The sequence below is a fragment of the Neopsephotus bourkii genome, unplaced genomic scaffold (genome assembly GCF_033783945.1).
Source record: "Neopsephotus bourkii isolate Nb327-2 ecotype Australia unplaced genomic scaffold, CSIRO-AGI_Nbou_v1 NB_1376, whole genome shotgun sequence".
In the NCBI taxonomy this organism is placed as follows: Eukaryota; Metazoa; Chordata; class Aves; order Psittaciformes; family Psittacidae; genus Neopsephotus; species Neopsephotus bourkii.
Window position 1 is genome coordinate 2023036 of NW_026901855.1, and position 22086 is coordinate 2045121.

The 22086-nt window shown below is 53.6% G+C and overlaps 1 protein-coding gene across 4 annotated transcripts in view; it reads right to left on the reverse strand.

Moving 5' to 3' along the window:
- Positions 1-22086, reverse strand: part of LTBP2 (latent transforming growth factor beta binding protein 2) — a 70988-nt gene that overhangs the window by 7800 nt on the left and 41102 nt on the right. For 3 of the 4 annotated variants that reach the window (XM_061367374.1, XM_061367372.1, XM_061367375.1), the window contains 18 exons: positions 15756-15830; positions 11772-11894; positions 11149-11313; positions 10090-10320; positions 9562-9584; positions 8831-8870; positions 8330-8425; positions 7164-7289; positions 6852-6980; positions 6346-6465; positions 5358-5477; positions 5034-5156; positions 4717-4842; positions 2645-2767; positions 2239-2364; positions 2020-2142; positions 1701-1832; positions 422-547 (listed from right to left, as the gene is read on the reverse strand). In XM_061367374.1, the coding sequence (XP_061223358.1) occupies positions 422-547; positions 1701-1832; positions 2020-2142; positions 2239-2364; positions 2645-2767; positions 4717-4842; positions 5034-5156; positions 5358-5477; positions 6346-6465; positions 6852-6980; positions 7164-7289; positions 8330-8425; positions 8831-8870; positions 9562-9584; positions 10090-10320; positions 11149-11313; positions 11772-11894; positions 15756-15830 (2127 nt within the window). The remainder of the gene's footprint in view (positions 1-421; positions 548-1700; positions 1833-2019; positions 2143-2238; positions 2365-2644; positions 2768-4716; positions 4843-5033; positions 5157-5357; positions 5478-6345; positions 6466-6851; positions 6981-7163; positions 7290-8329; positions 8426-8830; positions 8871-9561; positions 9585-10089; positions 10321-11148; positions 11314-11771; positions 11895-15755; positions 15831-22086) is intronic. The other variant, XM_061367373.1, reaches the window with a different exon arrangement.

Consider the following 22086-nt stretch of genomic DNA (forward strand, 5'->3'; position numbering starts at 1 on the left):
ATTGGATCACAGAATCATCCAGGTTTGAAGGGATCACTGGAGGTCTCTAGTTCAATGCCCTGTTCAAAGAAGGGTCAGTTATGAGATGCCACCATGCTGCTCAGGGCTTTTTCTTCCTGGGCGTTTAAAACCCCCAAGGACAGCGACTGCGCAGCCGTCTGGGGCATCTGTTTCATTGCCTGCCTGTCTTAATGGTGAAAATGTTTTTTCTTTATAGTACCTGCTGTCCATTCTCCCTGGGTACCTATTTTTGCCTGGTGTTTTGCTCCATGAGCTGCCCAGTCCATGGCTGGGATTCTCTATGCATGGATGCAGTCCCCATCCATGCTCTGGCAGCATGTGTCACATAGCAGGGACACCAGCCTGGCTTCTGCCTATGCCTTTTCCTCACTGACTGGTGGGGTAATCACAGGAGACTCACCAACACAGTAGTGTCCAGAGGGCGAGCTCTCATAGCCACGGTCGCAGAGGCAGCGGAAGGAGCCATCCGAGTTCTCACAGAAGCCATGGCTCCCACACAGCGTCTCATTGGCACACTCATCTATGTCTGCAGCAGAGCAGAGAGCAGGGATTGCCCCAGACTCCAGCTTTCCCAATGGATGCTCCCCACCCAGGCCCTTCTGCTCTGACCCCAAGACCTGCGGATAAGGCAGGCATTCCCTTGATGTGAGGGACTCCACTGCTGTGTGTGTGTCAAGAGAAGCTTCTTGCAACATCCAGTGCTGCAAAGGGTCCACGTGGATTGAGAGACAGGAGCAGGGTGGGAATGGGAAATGGATGGCAACTGTGGGAGGTGGGTGGCAGGGGCAACTGAGGGTAGCACAGGTTCCTGCAGAGGAGTAGAGGGACACAGAGCCTATAGGTTCACATCTTCAGTGCAACTGAAGTGTGTGGGGCAGGTGCAGACAGATCAGCAGATCTAGGATGATACCTTCATGCCCTGTTCTTGACTTGGTCCTTCTCCAGCTGCTATAGTGCCAGGGAGTAATCTCTGCCTAGCTAAAGCCCGGTGGGTTTGGACAATCATAACTGGGTCCTCTGCAGGGTTTACAGCCCTGCTGGCTGCATCCTCCTCCCCTCTTACTTCTGCATGGGGGAGATTTCCCAGGAGCAGCTGGAGCAGCTGCGTGCCCACAGCCTGCTGCTCCTAAGGCCAGGAGCAGCTCCACATGCTAAATCCTGGCTCAGGCCAGAGCCCAGTGGCTGGCAGCAGCTCCTCCTTGCTGCAGCCTTCCCCAAGCTGCCGATGGGAGCCTTGGAAACTGCAGAATCCCCTTTGCTCTTTCCTCTTTGCTGGAGCCTAAACTCCAAACCCAGACTCAGGCTAGTGCAGAGTGGTACCAGCAGCTTCTCCTCTCACTCAGCCTTGCCAGGCAGGTGACTGGCACAGGCAGCAGCCCCGGCAAGCACAGCTTACAGTGATCCGTGGTCCAGCCCCAAGCTTGGAATGGCTGTAACCTGCCCAGGACTCTCCCAGAGCGGAAAGCAGCACAATGCAGTGTCTGTTCCAGATGCCAGGAAGAGAGAAGTCTAGACACAAGCAGGCAGCTCAGCCAAGAAAACAAACTCAGCATTATCTGCCTCTCCACCAGCCACACATTTCCACCTCCTCCTTCTCCCCCATGCCCCTGGCAGAGATGTCCTATAGCCACCCTGTCCCTGCCAGGAAGAGGGACAGGGACACTTGGGGCTGTACTCACCGATGCAGTCACCCAAGGGGGTCCAGTGGAAGCCAGGCTGGCAGCCCATGATACAGCGGTAGGAGCCCAGGCTGTTCTGGCACCGCCACGTGCCACAGATGGCATCCCCATATTCTTTACACTCATCCACATCTGCAGGGAGGAGGGAAAGGGGATGAGGATTGTCACATGGAGACTCACTGCAGCACCCAGGTCAAGTTCAGTCCCTTTTACAAGGTATCAGCAACTTTGGGTGCTGGGAACAGAACCACCCTCCCCATGCACTTCCTGCGTCCACCACCCCCACATCCCAGGGGCCTGAACCCAAATGGGCTCTCACCCACGCAGTCATCAGTCTCCTGGGAGTGTTTGAAGCCATTTTCACACAGACACCTGTAGGAGCCTTCTGTGTTCAGGCACTGGCCTTGTGAGCACCGGGACTTGTCTGCGCATTCATCCACATCTGCAAAACCAGGCCAGAAGTGTCAACCTGGATCTCGCAGCAGGGAAGAGAGCAAAGGGCAGGCCTGAGGTATGTCCCTGCCACCCTGCAGCTCACCTTGGCAGCTGACACCGCCAGCCACGTTCGAGAAGCCAGGAGCACAAATGCAGAAGTAGGATCCGTGACTGTTGAGACACTCACCATTGGGGCTACAGATCTCACTGTTCAGGCACTCATTCACATCTGCAGAGGGAGCAGAGTCAGGACCATGCACCCAGCACTGGGACACATCCTTCACCAAAGCCACATGGATTCCCTCTCCCCAGTCTCTACCAGGCAGCTCTCGTAGGGCACCTGGACCCTGAGAGATCTTCCCCATTCATGGTGATCCTGCATTTGGCTACAACCTTACAGATGTGCCATGCATGTTGGTATCACCTGCCTTGCCCCTAGCATCCTCCCTGACAAGAAAGAAGGAGGATCCATAGGGAGGCTCAGGGGGCTGAAGGGATGGGGTTTGTACCTGCACACACGGTGCCATTGACGAGCTCAAAACCAGTCTGGCAGTGGCACTCGTAGGAGCCCGGGGTGTTCCTGCACTCTCCCCCCAGGCACTGAACAGCAGGGTCCTCACACTCATCCATATCTGCCAGAGAGGACACAGCACAGAGTGAGACCCCAGCTCTTGCCACCGCTAGAGAATATTCCCATCGCCCAGCTGCTGCCCTGCAAGGTGGGTTTGAGCTCTCTCCCACACCATCCTGTCACAGCAATATGACAGCAGATACTCCCTGTTACAGGGATGTGAGGATTCAGCCCAGACCCTTCACTTCCCTCCATTATAGGGACCAGGATAAACAGGATCCCAGCATCAAGTCAGTGGTGCCCAGAGACAGGACCAGAGGAAATGGGTACAAACTGAAACACAGGATGTCCCATTTGAACATGAGGGAATACATTTTTACTGTGAAGGTTACTGAATACTCGCACAGGTTGCCCAAGGTACTTGTGGAGTCTCCCTCCCTGGAGATATTCAAAAGCCATCTGGACATGGTCCTAGGCAACCAGTTCTAGGTGGTGCTGCTTGAGCAGGTCCCTTTCAACCTCAGCCATTCTGTGACTCTGTAAGCACAGGGATACTGTTAACCCTTGTGTCCATTTCCAGCAGAGCTCTGCACTGGGTACCACAACCACCAAGAGGCCAGTGCAGAGCCACAGGTGTTGACAAACCCTCTCTTCCTTTTTGCCGGGCACTGATCATGCCACGACCATAAATGAGCATCACTCCCTACCACCTCAGGGGAGGGTTCAGAGCTCTTCAGTCTCAAAGGGTTGCAAGTAGCAATGTTCTTGAATCCTTCTGGAGATGAACCATAACCTAGTTTATTTATCACAAAACTACCATGAAACCCTTATCATTTTTCAAATATGAAACCCAGACCCACTGACAAGGACACCAGCCAGGCCAGGAAAGAACATGCCATCCTGCCATCAGTGTTGGGGTCAGTGTGACCCAGATAGTATCGAACCCTGATAAGGTGTCCTTGTGACACAGCTGGGGCAAGGTGGCTGAGAAGGGGCTCACGTGGAGTCTTGGGAAAGGGGGAGGGCAGATGGAAGGGATTAAACAATGGTCCTTCCATTGCACACAAAAATCACATGGAAAATAAACTAATTTCACACTGGCATTCCTAGACACCAAAACAGAGGACAATACAGAGAGGAAAGCCTCTCTCTCCTCCTCTATTGGAGGCCCCTATGCAGGGGAATCTTCCAAGAGTAGTATCTTCTGTTTGCCAGCTATGTGCAGGTTGCAGAGCTCTGCACTGCTCCAGAGAGAAATTCACAGCACATGGCCAATCTTTAACCAAGTGCCTTTGACAGCTCTGCCCTCTCCCTTCCCTTGCACCAAACAGGAAGCCTGCATCAAGGCATCTCAAGCCCAGTATGTCCCCTGGGGGCAGCCACCAGGGGGGCAGGTTCCTTGCCTGTGAAGGGCAGTCAGGCTGTAAGGCTGGGACGGAGAGCTCTCATGTCTCAGCAATGCAAGCAGCACAGATCGATGCTGGCATTAACTTTCTGCCACATGTACCTGGCACAGCAGAGCCCTTGCTAAGCTTTCCTCTTTAAACATGTCCAAGTTACATTAGGGGCTGGGAAAAATGATTAAACCTGGGTGCCCACAGTCTATCTACTGGCTTTGGCCTCAAGGTTTCTCCCTCTGTTGAGGACCCACATTTGCAGCATGTGCTCCCAGGCACACAGTTCTGAACTGAACCACACAACTCCTCTCTGCTCATGCTTCCAAGGCCTCCCACGCTCTGGCCTGTGACAGCATTCCCCAGGTCATCAACAGTCGAGGGTTCTCATCAGTGTAGGTCCTTCTGCCCCATTCCTTTCCTGTGTGAGGGAGATCACCTTCCTGCTGCTCCAGGCAACCTACCCCCCCCCGCCCCTGCTTTCTACTGATCAGAGAGTTAAAGAGCTGGAGGAGGATCCTGAGGCTAAAGAAGTCCCCAGGCGCCAACAACAACCCAGCTATGGCAATATCTCTTTCCTCCAGCACCCATTCCTCTGTCCCTGGGAAAGGGATACCTTCACATGTGCTGCCATCTCTGGAGACGGTGTAGCCAGCGTCACAAGCCATGCAGGAGTAGGAGCCCTCGGTGTTGAGGCAGAGTCCAGAGGGACAGGCAGCCCGGGATGTGCACTCATCGACGTCTGCATAGGCACATGAGGGAGAGCGGGATGAGTGGGAAGTGTGTGGAGTAACCATGTCTGGTAGCAGATGTGTTGAGAGAACAAGCCCAAGGTGGCTAGGACCCTGGCAGAGCCCTCAAGAAGAGCCTAAGGAAACCTGTGGACTGGGTGCGTGACTCTTCAGAGGGTCTGGACCCATGGCTCCCTGGTACCTTGGCAGCTCTTCTTGTCAGGTGCCACCTCGTAACCCCGGTAGCAGGAACAGCGGAAGGAGCCATCCAGGTTGACACACCGTCCGTGAGCACAAGTCCCCTCCACAAGGCACTCATCCACATCTGCGTGACACAACAGAGGACAACATGGCATGGGAGAGTGCTCAGGGCTATCCCCACCACCCAAGCCACAAGGGTGCTGTGTCCCAGCTATGCAGGCTGGCTGCCCACAGGGAAAGGGTGCTGCCTGTGCCCCTGCTCATTCTGAGGCTTGCAGAGAGCACTGCCATGGGGTGCTGCCCAGAGACAGCCTGAGCTCCTCACCAATACATCTCCCATTCCTGGCCCAGTAGCCGTCCCCACAGCTGACACACTTGTAGGATCCCAGCGTATTGACACACTTCCCGCTGCGACAAGGGCTGGGATCCACGCACTCGTTGACATCTGCCAAGAAATACACTCCTTTCAGGCTCCCAAAGGCAAACAGTGCAGCCTTCTCCGTGATGCTCCATCCGGCTGAATCCTCAGTCTCCTTCTGGGGGACAGTGATGCTCAAGAGGAGGCGAGACGAGTTTCCCAGGCCTTGGGTAACATTTCTTGTAGTCCCACTTATCAGTCGGGATCCTACACCCACACCTAAGGGCTGACATAATCCAGAGCAAAACTCACTGCTGCAGGACGTTGCCAAGACCAGAAATGTGCATGGGCAGAGAGGGGGATCAGAGAACATCTGTGCAGGGCTGTTTCATCAGGGACTTTCATAACTATGACTGTGATGCAGCCTCCAGTTCAGGAAGTCCTTAAGTCAAGTGCTTTGTGGAGGCCGTGCAGGGGGAGCACCATTCTGGGCATGCCCTGTTTTCCTTACTGCCTCCTAAAATAGTCTCCCACTCTGTGTTGGAGATGAGCTACTGAGAAAGGGGAATCTTCAATCAGGCACATTGTTGAATGATCAAGCCCAGCAGTCTGCTTGCCAGCATGAAGGTCTGGTGACACAGAATCCAGGTGGCATGAAAATGGATGGGCATCTCCTCCCAGACTGGAAAGCTGTCATGGGCTGGTTGTGGGGGGATCTACGTGGGGAGATGGCAGAGAATCTTGGGAGAACTACCCCTCTGTGCCCAGGAAAGCCTGTCCCTTCTAAAGGCAGAGGAGAGGACGGGCAGCCCCCAGGGAAGGCACAGGGCTGACAAACATGGGGGGGGGGTCCTTCCTCCCTTACAGGAGAAGACACAGGACAGATGTGGAAAGGTGTTCAGCCCTCCACAGGGTGCGTTGAAGGGGCAGGGGACCAGGTAGCAGCAAGCGTCACCTTCACACTGTCCTCTGTGTCCCATGGCAAAGCCCTCCTTGCACTCGCAGCGGTAGGAGCCAGGGGTGTTGATGCACTGCTGTCCTCCACAGATAGAGGGCTGCTCACATTCATCTCGATCTGGCAACAGGCAGGGAGACAGTCCTGAAGTCTTCCCGCTCCAGAGTTGGGAAGGCTGGATGCAGGAGAGCATGCTGCTCCACCTGCAGCATGCCAGGGCTCTCCTCTATCCCCCATCGGTCCTAGCATCCCCTTGAAGCAATGATCAGCGCTGGCATCACAGGCTCCTGCCCAGATCATCATGGGCAAGGTCCTGTCCTTGAGTGGAGTAGGAGAGAATGACCCCCGTGGATCAGGCTGCCCAAGGGCAGGCCTGCAGGGAGGGAGGTTGTGCAGGCGTAAACGTGTGTGCATGTGTGTGTGCACACATATGACAGAGGGTAGCAGCAGAAGACTGGGGACATCCTAGGGAGGTGGCAGCCCTGTGCCAAGCAGACACCACTTACCCTCACAGCTCTGCTTGCCCTCTGAGACAACCCGGGTGTACCCAGAGTAGCAGAAGCACAAATAGGATCCCACACTGTTGATGCAGTGACCTTTTCCAGCACAAGGATCTTTCAGGCATTCATCTTCATCTGTACCCAAGGATGTGCAAGTATGGAAGACAGACACTCACCACCCGCAGCCCCCTGCCAGCCCCCTGCCACCTCTGCTGTGCAGCCAGGGCCTCAGCAGGGCTGCAAGGAAACCTTCTCACTGGAGCCTGAAGGACTGAGTGGTCCATCAAGGCCCAGCAGGCAGAGGAGGTGCCAACCTACCAATACAGTGGCGGCGGCTGGGGTCCAGCATGTAGCCGGGGTGGCACAAGCATCTGTATCCTTCTGGGGTGAGCACACAAGCGCCGGCTCCACAGGACAGAGGTGAAGAGGCACAGCTGCCAGCCTCTGGGAGGAGAGAGCATGGGGTTGGTGGCAGCATGAGAAGGGTGCATGGATTCTAGTTGTCTGCATTCTGTCCCAAACAGCCTCTGGGGAGGCTGTTTCTTAACATCTTGGAGAGTGATGCTGAGCCTGCTCCTCTCTACAGCTTCAGGCAGCCTGCACTGAAAGGGCTGCAGGGATGACATGGCTGAGGGATTTGGGCTGAGCTAATCTGGGATGCCCATGTCCCCTGCCTTGCTTACTTGCACCCTGGCTCCACAAGAGGGTGGTGAGGAAGCCTGCCAGCCCCATGCCTTGGAGGAGAGGTGGCAGCTGAGCCTGTAGGGGTTGTTTAGGGGTCATAGCAGGGCTCCCTGCCCCTGCCCCGCAGGTGGCAAAGGTGGGGCAGTGAGGCACCACACACCCCCTGTCACTGAGCTGGATCAGGGGGGGGGTGTGTGCGTGTGTGTGGACAGCCCAACCGCAAACAAAAGGCTACTGAGGAAGATGCATTCCTCAGCAAGGTGCCTCCGCCAGGCCTGCTCCCCAAGGTGCTCCAGCCCCCGGCGGAGGGCAGGGGCCGCACTCCCAGACACTTAAGCAACTGTGGAACAACAGCGTCCTTGTTTCCAGCGCAGTAAACAAGCCGCCCTGGGAGCCACATGCCTGCCCTTGCGCTCCCCCTTCCCGATGAGTCAGCTTGCACTGCTGGGGAACGGGGCCAAAGCCACCGGAACGAGCGCGTGATCCCCTTGCTCCGCAGCCACTGCTGCACTGGACAAACGAGCTGCAGGCGGGGAAGGGCACAGAAAACCAAACACTTTGCTCCTGTACCGGAGTGCACTCGTGCCTCCACACAGCCAGCCAGCTTTCCCTGCCTGGCAGCAGCCATGACCAGGTTGGGACATCACTTCAGGGTGGCAGGGCAGGAGCTTTTCTTTGGGAAGTCAAGGGGGGCATATGGGAAGAGAAGCAGGCTGGGCAAAGGGGAGAAACCCTGGGCAGAGCTTAGGGCATAATTCCCCCAGACAGAAAGAAAGACTCTGAGAGCAGTGGATACACACCTGAGCCCTGTGCTGGCATCTGTGTTGGAGCAGCAGCATCCCGGGTGGTGGTGGGGCCAGGCTGGGGAGGACCATGCCAGGACTCTTCTTCATCTGCTGAGGAAGAAGTAGAGAGGTGAGGTCCAGCTTTCAATCCCAGAGAGAGGTGCCTGCCCAAGGCCTACCTGTGCTGGGTGTCCCTGCAACCACTGCCCCAACACAGCACATGTGAAGGGGCCACAGGGTGGCTGCAGCAACCTCATTATCTAGTTATTTAACACAGCCTCCTTCACATCACTGGAGATCCACCATCTCCACACACCTCTACAGCCACACATCAGCCACCCCAGTGAGCTGGGGGTCCCCCATGCCACCTGTGGCCAGCCCAGACATCAGCCTGTCCTGCCCAGTGCTGCTGTCTGTTGTGCAGAAGAGGCAGCTCCCATTTCTGCTCTCCTCCCTCCTTGCTGCCCTGTGCTACTCCCCACGAGCACCCTGCCCTCCTGCCAGCTGAGCACTCACCTCTGCGCACGGCAGGCTCTGCAATGGCATCAGCAACACCCTGAGGGACAAAAACATAGGGCTGTAGCTGGGGTGCAGCATCTCTGAGACATTTTTCCACCCACCTCCTAGATCCTCTCACTCCCCAAGACAACGTCCTGGGAGGAGAAGCTGCCAAAGCCACTCTGTCTTGAGCAAGCTGGCCTGAGCAAAATACAGCTCCTGGCTGTGCCCGGAGGGCTACCCACAGAGGGGCCATACCAGCAAGCCATGCAGGTGAGACCCAAGGCGCTGCTGCCAGGCAGGCATCCCTGCAAGGTGGCACGGTAAAAACCGCCACTGTCACCAGCAGCTCTGGAGGGTTGAGGGCAGCCGCTGCTGCTCCTGCTGCGCATCAGCCAGCAGGGAGGGGGCACCTGCACCTCAGCCAGCTCCAGCGTCAGTCAGGGCTGCTACCTCTGCCCAGTGAGCACCAGCTGGAGTCAACGTTCACCATGAACTAGTGCAGCAGAGGTCTCAGCTCCAGCTGTTTGAGCTAGTGGTCTCTTAGGAAGGGCTGAGCGGGCACATGGCCTTCAGCCACAACAACTCAGCCAGGGTGACACAGTTTGCAGTTTGTATGATGTTGCCTCTGGCAGCAGCTACTTGCTCTTTTTAGTGCTTTCTCTTACCAAATTTCACACCTCACTTATTTGTATGATATCCCACTTCCTGCCCATCTAGCTGCCATGGTTGTAGCAAACCTTTCTCACCTGTGCAGCAGAAGAAACTTCACCTGGAAAGTGAAACAGTGCACAGTGAGTACAGACAAGGCATCCTCCCCAAACCCCAGCTGTCCTACCTTCACGCCACCTCTAAGGCACTGCTGCTCAGTCCCTAGCGCTCCTCCAACAACAAATGAGCTTGTTCCCAAAGCCAACACAGCCAGACCCCTCTCTGGGCACTGCACACACCTCAGGACAGAAGCCCAAGGACTGCAGTGCCAGGGCTGCCACATGGACCTGGGCTCCCAGTGGAGGCAGCCTGGCCAGCCACCACCAACTGCAAAGACGCGGTTGCAGAGCCTGAAACACTCAACCTCCTCTCCAAAGGCTTGAAGAATTGATGTCTCATGCCCCTGGAACTCTAGTAGGGCTGAAGAGCACCTTGTACATTCATACAAACGTAGAAGGCCTTTAACGGCTGCAAGTCCATCCATGGGGGCATGCAGGACCTGGGAATTTGCCCACCCTTGCTAGGGGCCCAGATGGAGCAGCTTTAAGGAGTAGATCCCATACTACCCTCTCCTGCTGAGATGCCCGGGTGGGGGAATGCCTCCAGGATGCTCCCACGCAGGCTGTCCTGCAGTTGCTGTCTCCTTGCCACCCAGTCCAATGTCCAGTTGCTGCTCTCCCCTTGCTCTTCCAAGCTGACGGGCAGCTCTTCTGCCTCAGCCTTCCTCATCGACAGACGGATATCAGAGCTGGAGTAGGTGTAGCCATGTCCTGCTGGGCAAATCTCCTTGAAGGCTTCTGTAAGGGAAAATCACACCAAAGCTTTAGAGGGCAGAGGTTAGGAAGAGGCTGGTGCAGGGATCACCTGGCTTACCACACCCAGGCATGATGGTGGGACAAGTGGAAGAAAGAAGCTGAAGATGGACAGGCATGTATGCAAATGTAGGTACCAGTTTCTCCCATCCTGTTATTTTCTGGAGATTTTTAAGAGTTAAATCCTTGTGGAAACATATCTGGGTTGCAGTGGGTGGATACTTTTTGCAGAATGAGTCTGCTCATAGGGCAGGGTGGGTTTCCAGCAGGCACTGGGTGGTGCTCCCAGACACCAAACACTAAATCCCTCCCTGTGTCAGTGTTGCTAGGAAGATATCATGCCACAGAAAGGTCTAAGCTGAGCAAGGGGGCAAATAAAAACGAGTCCCTGTACCTCAGCACTGAGCACTTTGCACATCACTCAAGATGCTCTGCACAAACCACCTGAAAATTTTTTCTGGTCCTGAGGGTTTCAGTGCTTTCCCCTCCACCCAATCCCATGCTGAGATACGCCAAACTCATCCTCACCTGGCTTTCATCCCAGCAGATGTACAAGGGACAAAATGGTTGTCAAGTAAAGCCAGGCACAGATGTGGCTGTGCTCTTCCTATGGTAGAGAGTGGTTTCCCATCAGGGGATTCCCTATCTTCCCAGTATTACCCAGGCCTGCTTCCTGGGCTGTTGTACCCATCTCACAGGCCAGCATTTGCACCGCTCAGCTCTGGGTCCTGCAGCCATCTGAGTGACAGCAAGTTCAGGCAAGCCCAAACCCTGCTCTAACCAAAGGGGCAAAGCCAAGGTAGGAACACTCACCTGAGCCAGGCAGAGGGCATTCCTCACAGTTCTTCCCCCAGCCCTTGCCAACACGGCTGCAGCAGCAGATCTGCTGGGTGATGCGGTGGGACAGGGGGAAGGAGCACACACCATCAGATGCTGAGCGGTAACACAGCCCCTGCTCCATCGACACAGCTTTGTCCGCTGAAACACAATGGCAGGGTGAGTGACAAAGGTCAAGCTCTGTGCTCCCCAGACAAAGTGGGGGACACTCAGTCTCTCCCCATCAGGCCTTTCTTTGCCCGTGCCTCCCAGCCTATTCCAAGGGATGCCTTGTCCCAGGGGCTGTCCCAGCCTCTTCCAGACTTGAGCCATCAGGCCATTGTCCCACCAGTGCCAGACCCAAGCAAATCCAGCTCCTGTGGGAGCAATCTCAGCCCAGGAGGCTGTGTCTTCTGCTGCCGTACTTCAGGCATTGTCCCCTCCATTCTTTTCCATATCCATGGAGAACAATGCATGAAGGGGATCCATCTTGCACACAAGCAGGACAGTATAACTGAGATGCACTTGCAAGAGATGTGAGCGCAGGCTACAGCCTCCATTCAGCCACAGGCTCCTCCTTGGGCCCCATCCCAAACCAAGGGGTTCCCTGGAGCACTTACAGATGCAATGGCTACGGGATGGGTCCAGCATGGTGCCAGGCTTGCAGGTGCAGCGGAAGCTGCCACGGGTGTTCACACACTCGGCATTTTTGCAAAGGCCCTGCATCGAGCACTCATTGATATCTGTGGACAGATGAGAGTTGCGAGATGTGGTGAGATGTGAGAAAGCTAGGGGTGAACTGCACCGAGTACCCTGTGCCTCCTATTCAGGTGCCATAGACCGAAGGGGTCTCAGCCAGGTTGGCATCTGGGGCAGCCTCTGCACCAAGAAGCATGGTGGGGACCTCCGTGGCAACAGCAGTCCCACATGTGCAGCAGAGAGCTCACTCACTGAAGCTGCTGGGGTAGCTCATGAATGACTGCTCTGCTTTGCAGTCCTTGTGGAACATAGATGTGGTCCTTACAGTGAGCCACCCCAGCTGTCCTTTGCAGAGGACCCTTGCTGAGAAACTCAGTGCCAGCACAGAGGGAGGGCAGTGACTGATCCCCTCCAGAGACACAGGGGTAGTGGGCCAGGCTGTGGCTCAGTGCTCTAGGAAGAGGCTGAGCAAGCAGGACATCGCTAAGCTCAAGCCTTGCCTCAAGCTCTGGCACTGCCCCTGACTCAGCAGGCATCAGAGCCAGCCTTTGGGTAGGGAGCTGGGCTTATCTCAGGGAAACACCATCAGGCTCACTCATCAGGCTTGCAGTAAAGCCTTTCCTACAGCGCTGTGTAGGAATGCATGAGCTAAGATGGACAAGACAAGGACTGGCAAAAGATGCATAAGGGCAGCTTCCATGGTGGAGAGTGAGGAGGAAGCTACTGAAGTAGCTTTATATCCCCACTAAAGAGCCTGGCTCTGAAAAGCCAGTGTGCTATTGAAAGGTTCTGTATCAGCAGGCACAAGAAGTGCACAAAGAGCTGAATGGGAACATGGAGCAGCAGGAGTGGGATGAACCTCAGCACCACCCTGGAATAAATCACAGGAACATATGCTACAAGCTAAGAGATGGAAGAAGGCAGAGAGAGGAATGTGGGCACACGTGCTGCTCATAGGGCACCATGAGCTGCCAAGACCAGGAAATGTCAATGTTATGTTAGGCAGCACCACACCAAACACTTTCCAAAGACAATGGCACTCCCAATGCCAGAGTACAAGGCACTGGTGAGACCTCAGGTGTCCCAAGAGCACCAAGTTGCATTCTAGAGACTGTCTCAAGGTGTAAGAAAGGGAGGCAGAGGTGAGCTGCTGGAACATTCAGAAGAATGGAGATAGTGGAAGAGCCTGACCAATGGCACGTAGGCTCAGGAATGTCTTTCCCAGCACTACCTTACTCCTCAGAGCTGAAGCGTTACTGCTTGGTGGAAGTGAAGGTGTCACAAAGCCACCTATGACAGGTGGAATTCAGATGCAGTGACCTGAGAGATCCTACCCAGTCCTGCGCTCTTAAACCCTGCCGCTCACCCCACTGGCTGTCCCACAAATGGTAGAGACGCATAGGAGCCATCAGGACCAGGCCATGATTTTCAACCAATTGGAGCTACCACTGCCACAGGGATGTGCAGCAAGGCAGGGAGCAGTGGGATTTGGCTGAGTAATTTAATGGCTTCCTGCTCCACACCAAGCACAGGACAGAGTTCATGAGAACAACCAATGGCCAGACCCCAAATGTGTTGGGAACCCCACTCAGAGAAGAGGCTTGTCTCTCCAGAGGAGCCTCAGGGCTCATCCCTGTCACTCCCTGCCATGGTCAGAGCACCATTTCATTTCAGCACATCAACTGGACAAGTGTTGGCCTCCACATAAGCAAAGGGATTGAAGGCATTAGAGCAATGAGAGCACGAAACAAACAGCACCAAGGGCTGGGTTTTACGAGCTTAACTTAAAATTGGGCCACGTACATCTCAGCCTCAGCCCAACCCCATCTATTCCATTGGCAGCAGAGGACTCGCACAGTGGAAATCCCCACAGGGAACAGGAACAGGCAGGTGTGCTCAGGGTCATGCACTTCTACCTCCTGCAGCATGCCAGGGATGGCTAGCCCACAAGAAGAGGCCTCAGGGACCACAAACCAAGATCCATGTTCTGTCTCAGCTGCTTCTTCCCACCCCACATAAGCCTGCTGGTGCTCCGAAGAAAGAGCCAGGCTGGGACAGGCACCTGTGTTGGAAAGGTGCAGGCTGGTTCCCGGTGCTCAGTGAGCAGAAAGGACCTCAGTCAGCAGCAGACACCAAGTATATACAGACACTGCGGTGCTGGTGTGTGTCCTGTGCAGTGACTGCTTGCACACCTCCCTGCCACTGAGCCTCCAAGACAGTCTTTGCCTCAGATCTAGCAAGCACATTACCCCTCCCAGTGCCATCCTTCTTGCTGGTCCCAGAAGCACTGGGAGATTCCCTGCCTGGGTCTGCCAAGCACTCCTCCCAACTCAGACTCCCTGCAGCCTTGTTCCTGCTCAATGGGATGCAGCTGAGGAAAGGAAAGGAGATCTGGCAGAAATAAGCCATTTGTTTCTTTGCTGGAAGACACTAGAGGCAGCCCTTTCTGTCCATACAGAACTAAGTGGGCTTCTGCCAAGGCCCTTCTCCAGTCATTCATCTGTGCTTTGATGTCAGTCTGCAAAACCAGACCTCAGCTCCTTTCCAGCTCAGCTCCTCTCCTACAGCAAATGCTCTCAGGAACCATCAGCCCTTGTCCAGCCCCTTGGCTCCCCTCCTACCTGGGCTGGCAAAAGAAGGCCCCATGTAGCCTCTCCCATAGTCTATCAGCCAAAGTGCTCACTCTGGACCGTGAAGTGCAGCGCTGGGCTATCTAACACACATCCCGCTGCAACAGCAGAGATGGGAAAAGCACCTTGAGTCAGCAGAGTATCTGCAGAATGGTACTTCACTAGCCCAGCTTATGAAAGAGCACACAGAGGCACAACTCTGGTTCATGCTTTTTCCAGTGCAAAACCACCTTCCTAGCCAAGTCCACTCTGCCAGATCCCTCTGCTCCTATGAGCCTCTCTCTGCTTCAGAGGGGACACAAATCTAGAGCATATGCTGCAGGTCTCTGATTGCTGACACTGAGTCCCTGCAGCTGCTCTGCCGACTCCTCTTCGATGTTCTCTGGGTAGCTCACACCCATAGCACTATCTGTGGCCCCATAAGGGATGAGATCTGAGCACCAAGAATAGAAGCTGTTGTGTTTGTTGAGAGTTCTCCCCCAGGAGGATGTGGGGAGGCTGAATCATTAATTAATTAAGCATGGTGGAAAGTCCCAGCTAAAAGAGATGAGTCATTGAATTGCCAGCCCTGGATGTGCATGGCCGGTGCCCAGGCTCCCTGCTGTATCTTCAAGATGACACCTCTCAGCTTATCGTGAATCACGAGAACCATAAAGTTCCACTTCAGAGCACAGAAAAATCATAAGCACTGTAGGTCCAAGGGATGCCCAAACACATTAATCAGAGAGAAAAGTGAAAAGATGGCACCTTGTTTATGTGGAACTGAGGGGTCATGGGAGTGACAAATGGACAGACCCCATCAGCAGGGAGCTGGCAGGGCAGCCTGGCAGCATGGACAAGTGACACACTCAGAACAGAAGGAATTGCTTTGATGGCACTCTACCACTAGTAAATGAACAACTGAGCAAGCTGACAACCTCCCTAAATGTTTTCAGGCAACAGAACTTCTGTCGCTTCAGACTATGGGAGAACTGTTTTTACACTCAACACTTAGCAGAGCAGCAACATATGTTCTTAGCTGCTTGGCAGGATTTAACAGGTGAGTTTTCTTGGGCTGGCCCCACTAAGCGCTGACTATGCTTAACAGCTGAGCCATAGAGCCCAGTGTTACCTGGTTTTCTTTCATCCTTGATGAAAGCACAGAGATTATTCCAAGTCATGTTCTTTGCAGATCTGTATCAGGGAGCTAGATAATTCTGTTCCACTTGTGTAGATACTTACAACTCTGACAGTGGATGTGGGAAGGACAGAGAGATGTGTAAACAGCATCCTTACCTTGGCAGTGGCTCCGATTCAGCCTCTTGTATCCCTGGGGACACTCCACCTGCCCATTCTCAATCACAGGGTGTGCTGGAAAGAAAGCAAACAGTGTGGGATGTTAACAGTAGAGCCAGCCATCAGCATTCTACCTTCTCCCTGGCCTCCTTGCAGAGGGGAAAGGGTTGTAGTTTGCCTTGGATGGGCCTCTGATGACTCCCACAGCAGGGGGAAAGATGGGAGCAAACACATTTCCCAAGCAGTGTCTCCTGCTGGTTGGCAAGTGCCAACCTCGCAACCCAGAGGTGATGTCTGTGCTTCATATCTATCACTATGTCACCTTGGCTCCTCCTGGGCCAGCTTGGATAGCCAAGTGGCATATGGCAAGGGGCATCAGAGTGAGTGCAATGACAGGCGTCCTCGACAAGATGCTGAAGTAACAGCCCAGGGCCTGTTTATTACATTTCCCTGTTTTTTACTGCATGTGATTTCCTGCCCCAATCATTCTCATAAGAAACAATTTCAGGTTTCTGCTTAAAATAGTTTTGTGGGTTTCAAAATAGCCTATAACCTCCACAATTAACTCCCTCCCATTTTTTTAAAGGTAAGTAAAATATTTCCCATAAATTCCAAGGAGGTCAAATTTAGGCACCGTGCTCTGGAGCAAGGGAAAGGGAATACAGGAGGTGATGCGCTGGGAAGTGAGTAAGCGCAGGGTGGGGTAGGAAGAAAGATGCTTTGCCTGAAGATGGGATTTTCCCAGGGTGGGGTTTCTTTTTTATTTTCTGGACTGTACATTTGGAAACAAGAAGCTAAGTTCCTGTCCAGCTGTATTCCCAATGTTCCAATTCCTCCTGTTTGGCATCAGTAGCTCACACCCTGGTGTCATATGTGGAAAGCCCTCCATGGCAATAGCAATAGTAAGGATCTGGCAGAACCCTAACACACTGCAGCTTTTGAGAACCAAGGACAAATTGAGACCATCCTTGCAGCAGGAGATGGTCAGAAAGAGGCCGCAAATGTTAAAAACACAATGTGCTGGAGGCAGAGAACACACATATCCGTGACTCTTTGTCCTGGTCCTCTGACCCTGTAATGCAGCTTAAAGCCATTCTAGGACACCTCTTGAAAGGCAAAACTAGGGACCAGACTCCTAGGATAAATGTGCTTGGGAAATGAAAGACAGGAAAACAACTCATTCACCAGCTTGTACCTAGAACAGAAAGCCTGTGTTTCCCCAGGTATGTTAAATGAAGCTACAAAGTTCTCTGGGTGCAGAGAGACCCTTAGCAGCTCGGTGAATGACTGAGACAAAAAAATCTATTCACGCCCTTCAAAAGCTCAGTCACAAATTGTGGGCAGCCCTTCTTTACTGCCCCAGACAGACTCCCAGTGGCACGTGGCAGAATCAGCCCCTTCTGCAACCTCCTTCCCATATTTCCAGGGCTTTTTTCCTGTTTCCTCCCCAGTCTGATATCTGGATGTCAGGGGCAAGGGGTGTGCTGGTGATACTGAAAATCGCTGGGTACATTTCCAACCTCCTGGGAAGGGAAAAGCAACCTTTGGCTCACAGGCTCCAGGCTCAGTGCCCCAGTGGGATTCCAGGTCCTATCACACCACAGCCTGTGGGCTCAGGGCTGCTGACAGGCATTAACTGTGCTTGGAAGCATCTGTCAGCTTCAGCACGATGTGATAACAGATGCTGAAATGAAGCAGCATCCTTATGTGTGAGCCCTCCGAAGGGGAGCCAAGCATGCCAGAGATCAAACAGCGTTGACATGTGTCAGAGCCCCACTCCCTCTCTGAAAACCCTTTGTGGAGAAACAGACCCTGCGCCATCCCTCTGCCAGATGCTGCTGGGGAGAGGGCAAGGCAAAAACTACCAGTGATGGGTGTGTGTGTGCAGGTCTTGTGCCACCTCAGCACTCAGCCTGCAGAAACCTGCAGCCTGTTACTGCAGCAAATCACTTGTGAGGCTGCGGACAAATGCCTTAATGTTGCAAAGAAACCTGTGTTCCCTGGAAAGAATAACTGTAATGAAATGTGAGCAGACCTCTCTGTACCAAGGGTAACGAAGACAGTTTCTGAAGTACTGGATGGAGGCTGCTCTCTTTCTGCCAGGACCTGGCTGCAAGGGAAGACAGTGTGAGGCTGCAGGAGGATGTAAGCTATTAACTCCCAGCTTTGTACTTGGTTACTCGAGCAGAGGACCATTTCCTTCCACGAGTTCTTATGTTGCTGAACTACAGTGGAGATGGCCAAAAACCTCTGAAAAACCAGCCCAGGACATCCGAGTTTCCTGCAAAGGGGATCAGCATCCGCTCTCTCCCATGCAGCTGCTAGCAGTGGGAGAATGGCTTTGGAGGCTGTTCCTCTAAACCCAGCAAAGGGGAAAGGCCTGTTGGAGAGGGCAGAAAGCTGCCAGCACCCACAGCCAGAGAAGTCCCAGCCTCCTGTGTCTGTCTGTCTACACTCTCCTCAGGAAGGGGTTGTCCCAGTGCTGGGGATGGAGCAGCTGAGCTGCATCTGTTGGGCAGAGGGATCTCAGGCTTGCCGAGGGAAGGTAGCTCTGGCTCCTGATTCAGGGGTGTGATTTCAGCGCCTCGCCTCGGGGGCACTTTAGCCCTGTAGGCACTGTGCCAAAGCTCTGTGCTCACCAGGTACCTGTGCAGTGGAACTCACCCTCGGCTCTCCTCGTTGCTCCCTCCAGCCCTGCTTCATCCCACTCTCTGGTGCTGCTTCCTGCAAGCTCTACAGGCACTGGGCATCCCTGGCAGAGCAGGGCTCGCACAAAGGAGTATGTAAGCTCACAGACCCAGAAAGGAGGTGAGCATGAAGCAACCACAGCTCAGGACTCCTAGCAGCACCTCTGTCCCCAGCTAGAGCAATACTTGAGCAGAATAGGAAGGGAAATAAATGCATGGAATCTGGGCAGAGGGATTTTCCAGCCCGGCAGGATGATTTAAGCTGCTAGGCTAGTTTTCCATCACTTCCCAGGAGAAGAAGCTTTACCTAAGGGCCCTGATTCCCCAAACACTGAAGACAGGATGAAAACGCTCAGGCTGATGGTAAAGTGGAAAGCAATCGCTTCTAGTGGTAGTAGCCACAAAGGCCCAAGTGAGGCAAGGTTTGTAGGGTGAGATAATACATTGCATTAGGCCAGCCAAAATCACTCTGTTAAAAGGGGAAGAGGCAAGCCTGTGGTCAGATGAAAAGTGAGGAAATGCTTGGCTGCTGAAAGCTAGCCCGTTTCTTTCAACTCTTTCCATTTATCATACAAAAGGCATTATCTCTCTGAGAAACATTGCCTTGCTGAACTCCTTTGGACTTTCAGCATTCACAGACATTTCTGGAGACCCTGCATCAGCTCCATAGAACAAACAGCACCTTGGAGGGATGCCGGGCCTTTCCCCATGCCTGCAGTGGGCACAGAGCATGCAGTCAGAATGGTTGTGGTGCCTCTTCTTACCCTGGGTTTTACAGCACATGGGAGATGAAAGGAGCCAGAGTTCCTCATCTCATGGCATCTGGGGGGGTGGAGTGCTGGGCCCAGTCAAACCTCACACTGGTTTAGTGTGAAGCAGAGATGATCAGCCCCTGCTGCAGACAGCATCTCAGCTGCTGAACTCGCAGAGCATCCTGGACCCCACAACAGCCTCCCGAGAGAGGAAGTACTGTAGATACCAGACCAAGAAGTAAGGCAGGGCTGTGGCTGCTGGGGATGAGCTGAGTTCCCAGCCAGAATGGACAAGAGAGAAACGACACAGATCCTTCAGTCCATATCTGTCATGTCTGCTCTCCTCCAGGTAGTCTGTGGTAGGCATGCTCCAGCAAGCCTTCCTCCAATGCCCCCAAAAATGCTATGGTAGCAGGGGTAGGGAGGGCACGCACCAGTGCCGATGTGCAATACAAAACTAAGCCCTCTGCTCTACTTATGGTCAATAAAGATCTACAAGGTGAAAAAAATGCTTCAAAGAAAAAGATTCTGGTGTTTGGGGTTGCTTCAACAGAGACAACCTCCTTCTGCTCCTACAGTAGCTTTTATCTGGGACAACACTTACCTGTACCTAAAAGAAACCCCACTTTTGCAACACTGCTGCTGTGTGCTGATACCATGATGCTGCACTTGAATGACGAGCAAAACAAGCACTCTGCAGAACAAGGCAGTCCTGAAAATGCTGTGCTTCCCCAGCTAATCATTGCTCTCTGTGATCTTGCCACAACCTTACAGAGGTTTCAGTTTCTTTCCCCACTTCAGCCCTTCTTTACTGCCCCAGACAGACTTCCAGTGGCACATGGTGTAGCGGTGGCAAACCCAGCCCCGTCTGTAGCATCTTTCCCATCTTTCCAGGGCTTTTTTCCCTGTATCCTCCCCAGTCTGATCACAAGAGCAAGCCAGGCAGTTGATTTTCAAGGGGCTTCCTGTGGCTGCTTCAGCGCCTGCAGGCACAGCACAGGGGAGCGGCTCAGTGTTTCTGATGATGACGGCTCCATGGGTGAGCTGCCACCCCTCTCACGGTGGGAGGTCTGTTTGGGGAGTGCTGCAGAGGCCAAGCCAGACATTACAAGATCCAACTTTCCAGTGAAATTCAGACTTTTCTCTAGGACAAAAAAAAAGCTTGAAAAAACACGGGGAGTGGGAATAAAAACAGAACAATAGCCTTCAAAGACTTGTTTCTTAACGCAGTTAAAACCCATAGGCAGGAGGAGAGAAAGCAGCCCAGGAAGATCAGCAGTGAGCACAACTGGTGGGTGTGCTGCCCAGCCCATGCCCAGGCTGACGGCAGCCTGAAATAAGGGTCGGGGGCATTGAAAAACCAGGACCTGGAAGTTGCAGGTTTACTGCTGCACCCAGAAAGTCCCCCAAGCCCACACAGAAAGGTGAGACTTGTAGCTCCTGGGCAGCACCAGAGATGGTGCCCATCACCAGTATGGTGATGGCTTGTCCTGGAGCGCTGCTGGCACAGATGTGTGTGGTCTCAGGGGCAGGGAGGACGTGGAAGAGGAGGGCAGGAACTCTCTGCTACCAGTTTTCTTTATCCCCACATGACTGAGAAGGACCAAGCCTTCAGGGGAACCAGTGTCCAAACCCACACTTGCACTGGGGTCTTGTTGGTTTTAGCTCCCACAGACCATGTCTTGTACCAGCATATTCTTCTCCACTGATCACTGTATGCCCTGAAATAGCATATGGCCTGGCAGGGAAGCAGGAGTAGCTCTTCCCAGCAGTATACTTGCTACTAGCCCCACATCCTGAGCTTGCCATGGGACAGGACATTGATTCAGTGCAGCTTTCTCACTCGCGCTGCTCAAACACCCTGCCAGTCCTTGAGATTCCTCCCAGCCACGTCCAAGTGTCTCTACTTCAGCTGCTTCCTCATCCTCCAATTCCCTTGTACTACTATCAGTCTTCTCCAAGTTTTACCTTTCAGGTAGCTGTCCTACGTCTCTGTTCTAGCTTCTCTGCCTCCTCTGAGTACTACAGACCCAGGAGGGTCATTGGATGTCTCCATCTGATTTATCCTACCTTGCAATGCAAGCACATTTCATCCAGCCATCTTCAGCTGGAGCTGAAGGACTGCACGCAGGTGTCCTGCCACCCTTCATGGCTCTGCCTCTGGCTCATCTCTTTTTTCATGGGTTGGGTGACAGCTTTTGCCCCAACAGCTCACAGAGCAAGCTCTCAGCTCTCCCTCTTCTCCCAAGGCTGTCTCTGACGCATCTTGGGGGTCCCATCTTCAGTTCTCACTTACATGAACACCAGCAATCTCCCAATGACTTCCATAGCCTACCTGAATAACCACCTCTGTGCCCACCTCTTTTAAGTGGCCTAACAATATACTCTCTCCCAGCAGCAAACCATGCAGCCAAAGGCCTGAACAGAGCCTAAGGAAACCTCTGAGACTAATGCAACACCCACTACAGAGAGCCCTGCCCCAGTCAACCTCACCACTACCTTAATTCTGAACTCAGCTTTTAACATGTTCTCCTTAGGGTGCAGATGAAGCATTCAAGTGCCACGGCTTTCCTGATGCTGGACAAAACACACAAAATAGTGGGGACTGGTCATGACAGGTTTGCTCACACAGACGCCTGCCTCCGATTCTTCTCCTTCTCTGATGTCTTTCCGCACACAAACACGTACCAAACATGAAAGCAGCAGTCGACAGAGACATCCGGACGTATCCAGCCTCTACTAACAATCAGTGTCTCGGGCAGACAGTCAATCCAAACAAGTTCTCCATTTGTCTAGCTATTGCCTGGCTGCACTTCTGTACATTTGTAAGTGTTTACACTGAACTAGCTTCTGCCATTTCTGTCTCTGGTTGCTGGAATTAAATTCCCAGCG